Here is a 7589-nt window from a genome sequence, read left to right as displayed (position 1 = left end):
AACAAACCTGGGTCTTTGACTTCCCCTACATGTTCATTCTTTCTTGTGGAATTCAGGAAACTTTTTCTTTGTAAACATTTTTACATTTAAAAAAAAAACATTTTAGTCATTTAGCAGACGCTCTTATCCAGAGCGACTTACAGTAGAGTGCAATCATTTTATTCATTTTTACATACTGAGACAAGGATATCCCTACCGGCCAAACCCTCCTTAACCCGGACGACGCTATGCCAATTGTGCGTCGCCAACGGGTCTCCCGGTTGCGGCCGGCTGCGACAGAGCCTGGGGCGACCCAGCCCAGCCTGGGCGCGAACCAGAGACTCTGGTGGCGCAGCTAGCATGCGATGAGTGCCTAGACCACTGCGCCACCCGGAGACTGGTAACAACCCTGTAGACAACTGAAAGGCAAAACTAATTAATATATACACGTGTGTGTGTGTTGTCCCAAAAGAGTCCGTGTTAGTGACTTGGTAGTGAAGCTGTGCTGCGAAGCCCCTGTCTGAGGTTCTCTGAGGGCTGCTGGGCTGGGCCCCAACCCGCCAGGAGCCACACAGTTCACACATTACAGAAGAACAGATCATACTGTAGCAACTCACTCTCCTCTTCCTGGACCACATCCTAGTTTCAAGTTTTATTAGACGTATGTACGCGTGGTGTACACCGTCCGACAGGACACGCGTGGTGTACACCGTCCGACAGGAAACGCGTGTGCACACGTCCGAAGGACACGCGTGGTGTACACCGTCCCGACAGGATACGCGTGGTGCAACGTCCGACAGGATACGCGTGGTGCACACTGTCCGACAGGATATCGCGTGGTGGACACGTCCCGACAGGATACGCGTGGTGCACAGTCCGACAGGATACGCGTGGTGCACACCGTCCGACAGGATACGCGTGGTGCCACCGTCCGACAGGACACGCGTGGTGCACACGTCCGACAGGATAGCGTGGTGCACACGTCCGACAGGATACGCGTGGTGCACACCGTCCGACAGGATACGCGTGGTGCACACCGTCCGACAGGATACGCGTGGTGCAACAGTCCCGACAGGATACGCGTGGTTGCACAGTCCGACAGGATCGCGTGGTGCCACCGTCCGACAGGATACGCGTGGTGCACACTGTCCGACAGGATACGCGTGGTGCACACGTTCGACAGGATACGCCGTGGTGCACACTGTCCCGACAGGATACGCGTGGTGTACACTGTCCGACAGGATACGCGGTGTGTGACACTGTCCCGACAGGATACGCTGTGTTGCACACTGTCCGACAGGATATAGCGTGGTGCACACTGTCCGACAGGAATACGCGTGGTGCACACTGTTTCACCGACAGGTATACGCGTGGTGCACACTGTCCCGAAGGATACGTCGTGGTGCACACTGTCGACAGGATACGCGTGGTGTCACACTGTGCGGTAGTGTACAGCCTGTCCGAAGGATACGCGTGGTGTCCCTGTCGACAGGATACGCGTGGTGCACAGTCCGACAGGATACGCGTGGTGCACATGTCCGACAGGATAGCGTGGTTGTACACTGTCCGACAGGATACGGGCTGGTGCACAGGTACGTCGGTGCACGACTCCGTCGGATCGCGTGTGCAACAGTCGACAGGATACGCGTGGTGCAAACCGTCGCCGACGGATACGCGTGGTGCACTGTCCCGACGGATAACGCGTGGTGTACACTGTTTCGACAGATGGCAGCGTGGTGCACACTGTCCGACAGGATACGCGTGGTGCAACTGTCCCGACAGGATACGGTGGTGGCAATGTTCCCGACAGGATACGCGTGGTCACACCTTGTCCCGACAGGATTTAGCGTGGTGAGCTACACTGTCCGACGGATATGCGTGGTGCACACTGTTCCCGACAGGATACGCGTGGTGCAACACGTGGTTCCCGACAGGATACGCGTGGTGCACACATGTCTCCGACAGGATACGCGTGGTGCACATGTCCGACAGGATACGCGTGGTGATGCATGTCCTGACAGGAATCGCGTGGTGTACACCGTCCGACAGGATACGCGTGGTGTACACCCCGAAGGATAGCGTGTGCTACACTGGTGGGTCCGTGACAGGATACGCGTGGTGCCACTGTCCGACAGGATACGCGTGGTGACACTGTCCGACAGGTATATCGCCGTGGTGTCACATGTCCGACAGGATACGCGTGGTGCACACCGTCCGAGGATACGCGTGGTGCACACTGTACACCGTCCCGACAGGACACGCGTGGTGCACACCGTCCCGACAGGACACGCGTGGTGTACACCGTCCCGACAGGACACGCGTGGTGTACACCGTCCCGACAGGATACGCGTGGTGTATACCGTACAAAGAAATATTTACTTGCAGGTTCCTTCTCGACAATGCAACAACAACAATAATCAAATATAAGAACATAAAGTAAATGGCTCAGTAGAATAGAATAAACATTTTTAGCATCACTATAATACAGGAAGGCACAGTTTATAGTCCAATGTTTACACGCATCAGGAAGGGGGGATTGTGCAGGAGTAGTATTTGGAGAGGACCTAGTCATCATAAACAAACCTTTCATTAAAACACCACCTAATGACAAATTCCATTATATTGTTGGTGACCCTATGGATTGTGTAAGTTCCTGGCCCAGTGCACAGCTTCCAGTCCATTCCTCAAGGTCACAGGCTTAGTGCCCTCGGGCAATATCCCTAAACAATTCATGAGTTTAATCATTGAAAAGGCCTCACCTACCAGGCGGTGCATTTTATTATATATTTTTTCTCCATTATTTCAAGTCAACCATCGCCTGTCGAGCGCCTGTGATAGATTGGCTGGGTCTGTTTGTTTTTAGGAAACATGGGAAAAAGAACAAGAACAGCTAAATCAATACAGTGTTTTCCTAATGAGCACTTCCTGATTTTTAGTATTAGATTAACATTTGATTACCCGCGGCGGGTGATGGATGTGTGGGTGACTTGCAGGGATGCACGGAGATCCAATCATTGACCTGTGCATTGGGGAAGTGACGGGCACCACCGGCATCTGTGGTCAGAGGGAGTTGACCGGGCCAGAGAGGAATCTGTTTTTAAATATGGACCCTGTTATCTGTTTCCAGGGGCCTGGCAGCTGGAGAGGACAATGGGCAGAGAGGCTACATACTGACCTTTGTCATCGCTTACCTCCGGGTGGGTCACATCTCCCCCTCTGTTCTTCCCCTCTTCTCAAATCAAATTGTATTGGACACATACACATGGTTAGCAGATGTTATTGCGAGTGTAGTGAAATGCTTATGTAAATGTAAATCAATCTCCCCTCTCCTCCTTCTCCCACTCTGTTCCCACGTGGTCTCCCCTCTCCTCCTTCTCCCCCTCTGTTCCCACGTGGTCTCTCCTCCTTCTCCCCCTCTGTTCCCACGTGGTCTCCTCTGTTCCCACGTGGTCTCCCCTCTCCTCCTTCCTCTGGCCATATCCCTCGGCCTCTGTTTCGGGCTACTGTGGTCCTCGCCCTCCTGCCTCGTTCTCACACCTGTTACAGCGCCCTGCTCCTCCTTCTCCCACCACGTGTTCTCCGCGTCTGGACCCCCTCTCCCCTTCGTTCTCCCTCTCCTCCTTTGGACTGTAGTGATCAGTCCCCATCGTCTCTTCTTCCTCCATAGTGGTGTTGCCTAACTCTCACTCCATCTTGTTCTCCACTGCTCCTCGCTCTCCCAGCTCTGTTCCCTGAGACGTGTTCCCCCTTCTCCTCCTTCTCTCTCCACCGATGAAATATGGCTAGAAACCCTGTCTTCAAGTCGTTGGTTCTCCATCCTTCATACCTTCATCACTACCCGTACTAAGTAGATGTACCACGTGGGTTTCTCCTCATGGGTTCACTTCTCAGGTGGGCTCAACCGCTCTTGTTTCCGCAGAGGTGGTTCCCTTCCATCAGTCTCCTTCACTCTCTTCTCCTTGTATACTGGCCGACTTCGTTTAGTGTTCTCAAGGCTGCACCCTAGAACTGAATAGAGCGGTTAACGGCTCAATATCATATTCGCTCTGCGCTGCCATTCTCCCCACTGTTCATCGTCCCTTCCGTCCTTCTCCCCACAGTGGTCTCCGCCTCTCCTTCATTCTTCTCAGGTGTTCTCCCTCGTCGTCTCCTTCTCAACCCGTGTGTTCTCGGTTCTGCCCCTCTGTTCTCTCCGCTCTCCTCCCTTGCTTCCCAGGGCTCTGTTCTAACGGTGTAATCTCCTCCTTCTCCACCAGTGTTCTCGCCTCTCATCCTTCTCCCCTCTCTCCTTCTCCTCCTTGTTCAACGTGGTCATCTTCCTGACTCCGCTGTACTCTTGTTACAGCCCTCAATTGTTCGCCACGTGGTGGCTCGTCCCTCCTCTCTCCGCCTCTCGAATAGCCATTGAAATAGAGACTGTTCATGTTATCCATGGTGCATGGTCTCCAATCCTAGACGAACCATCTTGTAGTACTCCTCTCCGCTTTGGTCCACCCTCCTGCTAGTTCCACGTTCACTCTCATGCCTCCTTCTCCCCTCTGTTCGCCAGCGTGGTCTCCTGCTCCTTTCTCCCTCTGCTCACGCATAGTGTCCCACATTCGCTCGCTGCTCCCTCCTCTTTTCCACTCAGTTTCCCCGTTTCTCCCCATCTGTTCCCGACTCGTGGTCTCCTCATCCTCTGTTTTCCTCACGTGGTCTCCCCTCTCCTCTGTTCCCACGTGGTCTCCCCTCTCCTCTGTTCCCACGTGGTCTCCCCTCTCCTCCTTCCCCCCTCTGTTCCCACGTGGTCTCCCTCTCCTCTGTTCCCACATGGTCTCCCTCTCCTCCTTCCCCTCTCTGTTCCCACGTGGTCTCCCCTCTCCTCCTTCTCCCCCTCTGTTCCCATGTGGTCTCCTCCTTCTCCCTCTCCTCCTTCTCCCACTCTGTTCCCAGTGGTCTCCCTCTCCTCCTTCTCCCTCTCCTCCTTTCCCACTCTGTTCCACGTGGTCTCCCCTCTCCTCCTTCTCCCCTCTGTTCCCATGTGGTCTCCTCTCCTCCTTCTCCCACTCTGGTCTCCCTCTCCTCTTCTCCCCTCTGTTCCCACGTGGTCTCCCCTCTCCTCCTTCTCCCCTCTGTTCCCACGTGGTCTCCCCTCTCCTCCTTCTCCCCCTCTGTTCCCACGTGGTTCTCCCCTCTCCTCCTTCCCCTCTCTGTCTCCCCACGTGTCTCCCTCTCCTCCTTCTCCCCTCTCTCCTTCTCCCACTTTCTGTTCCCACGTGGTTCTCCTCTTCCTCCTTCTCCCCTCTCCTCTTTCTCCCTCTGTTCCCACGTGGTCTTCCCTCTCCTCTTCTCCCCCCTCTGTTCCCATGTGGTCTCCCCTCTCCTCCTTCTCCCACTCTGGTCTCCTCCCTCTCCTCCTTCTCCCCCTCTGTTTCCCACGTGGTCTCCCCTCTCCTCCTTCTCCACTCTGTTCCACGTGGTCTCTCTCCTCCTTCCTTTCTCCACTCTGTTCCCATGTGGTCTCCCCTCTCCTCCTTCTCCCCTCTCTCCTTCCCTCCCTTCTGTTCCACGTGGTCTCCCTCTCCTCCTTCTCCCCCTCTGTTCCCATGTGGTCTCCCCTCCTCCTTCTCCCCTCTCTCTTCTCCCACTTCTGTCCACGTGGTCTCCCTCTCCTCCTTCTCCCACTCTGTTTCCACGTGTTCTCCCCTCTTTCTCCAGTGTCCAGAGATAGAAGGAAACGTACACTATACTCACATCCGGCCGTGATTGGGAGTCCAATAGGGCGGCGCACAATTGGCCACAGCGTCGTCCGGGTTTGGCCGGGTTAGGCCATCATTGTAATAAGACTTTGTTCTTAACTGACTTGCCTAGTTTAAATAAAAGGTTAAAAAAACAAAGGCTGCAGAATGTGACCTCTGAGAATTGACCTCTCCCGTTTAGTCAGGGATGTCATGTTGTCATCCTCGCTATCATGGCACGAGTAATTGCCTCAGTGAAAATCCGCAGTTTAAAAAAATGTTTTTTTTATTCTGAAACACCATTTAGTTACTTTTATTTTTTACAAATTGTCCCCCTTTTTTTTTAAAATCCAAATTTTATCAACAGGACTTGGGGATGGACTACTGTGTGGTCGCAGAATCCTTTGAGACATCGGTGCCTTGGGACAGGTGAGGTTGAACCTTTTGTTAAATTAACAAGTATCTCTGATGGTGTGACACTCTTCTCACACAGTCATTTTGAAGAGCTCAGCTCTCTTCTCACTCACTCACTCACTCACCTGCCTTCTCTCTCCATTAACTGGTTGTGGTGTGTGTGTGTGTGTGTGTGGTGTGGTGTGTGTGTGTGTGTGTGTGTGTGTGTGTGTGTGTGTGTGTGTGTGTGTGTGTGTGTGTGTGTGTGTGTGTGTTGTGTGTGTTGTGTGTGTGTGTGTGTGTGGAAGGAAGACTGTCTGACACTGCTGGAGGAAGAGAGGATAGAGTGAGACAGCCAGTAGGAACATGGAACAGGAATCGCCAACATTATTGGGTCAGCCTGTTAATTTGGTGTAAAACCCTTTCCGTTAGAAAACCACAGTTCTTCCCACACATGAGGACGCCCCCCCCCTCTCTTCCACACTCAGACACCAACACAGGCATGCTAGTGTTTCACTGTGTAGACTGCCTGGGGAGGGGGGGGGGGGGGGGCAGTCCACTGTGTAGACTGCCTGAGGGGGGAGCCAGGGATCAGGCGTGCAGACCAGCAAATGTTCAGGGATCATTACCCCTCCTCCATCTCTCCACACTCTGCTGCACATGCCTAGAGGAGAGTGAGCCAGTCTCTCCCAGCTACAGCTACCTAGCACTGCTGCAGTCTGCATAATGCAGTCTACCTAGCACTGCTGCAGTCTCCACTCTCTGTCTGTCTGTCAATGTACTCCACTGTTCATGGCCAGAGGTCACCTTTTCTCAAACTCCGAGAGCTCAGCGGCTCCTGTTATACTGTGTTAAATCATGGTGTTGTGCAGCCTATTCCCTATTTAGTGCCCTACTTTTGACCAGGGCCTGTAGGACTCTGTAGGGAATAGGGTGTCATGAAGCAGACATGGCTTTCATCACGTCTTCATGATTCTTCCATGATAGTGTTTCCTGTGTTGTATTATCTTCATGATATGTTTCCTGGTGTTGTCTTCTTCAGGATATATCTTCATGATATGTTTTCCTGGTGTTGTCTTGTCTTCAGGATTTATCTTCATGATATGTTTCCTGTGTTGTCTGTCTTCAGGATATTATCTTCATGATATGTTCTGTGTTGTCTGTCTTCAGGGTATTATCCTCATGATATGTTTCCTGTGTTTGTATTATTCTTCATGATATGTTTCTGTGTTGTTAATTTCTTCATGATATGTTTTTCCTGTGTTTGTCTTTCTTCAGGATATTATCTTCATGATATGTTTCCTGTGTTGTATTATCTTCTGATATGTTTCCTGTGTTGTCTTTCCTTCAGGATATTATCTTCATGATATGTTTCCTGTGTTGTATTATCTTCATGATATGTTTTCCTGTGTTGTCTTTCTTCAGGATATTATCTTCATGATATGTTTCCTGTGTTGTATTATCTTCATGATATGTTTCCTGTGTTGTCTTTCTTAGGAT

At 52.1% G+C, this 7589-nt stretch overlaps 1 protein-coding gene and 1 long non-coding RNA gene across 5 annotated transcripts in view; one reads left to right on the top strand and one right to left on the bottom strand.

Annotated features, from left to right (window-relative positions):
* LOC112069433 (alkyldihydroxyacetonephosphate synthase, peroxisomal-like) overlaps nt 1-7589 on the top strand; it is a 48964-nt gene that overhangs the window by 28327 nt on the left and 13048 nt on the right. For 3 of the 4 annotated variants that reach the window (XM_024136773.2, XM_070438550.1, XM_070438551.1), the window contains exons 15-16: nt 3107-3176; nt 6064-6125. In XM_024136773.2, the coding sequence (XP_023992541.1) occupies nt 3107-3176; nt 6064-6125 (132 nt within the window). Of the gene's footprint in view, nt 1-3106; nt 3177-6063; nt 6126-6488; nt 6509-7589 lie in introns of all 4 variants that reach the window. The other variant, XM_070438552.1, reaches the window with a different exon arrangement.
* LOC139024106 (uncharacterized) lies at nt 5276-5526 on the bottom strand. The gene is made up of 3 exons (XR_011475339.1): nt 5464-5526; nt 5398-5425; nt 5276-5355 (listed from the first exon to the last, which is right to left on the bottom strand). It is a non-coding gene; the product is annotated as an uncharacterized lncRNA (long non-coding RNA).

Source organism: Salvelinus sp. IW2-2015, unplaced genomic scaffold (assembly GCF_002910315.2).
Source record: "Salvelinus sp. IW2-2015 unplaced genomic scaffold, ASM291031v2 Un_scaffold1011, whole genome shotgun sequence".
NCBI lineage: Eukaryota > Metazoa > Chordata > Actinopteri > Salmoniformes > Salmonidae > Salvelinus > Salvelinus sp. IW2-2015.
Note: the sequence above shows the minus strand (reverse complement) of the source record. Positions and strands in the feature narration are given on the sequence as shown.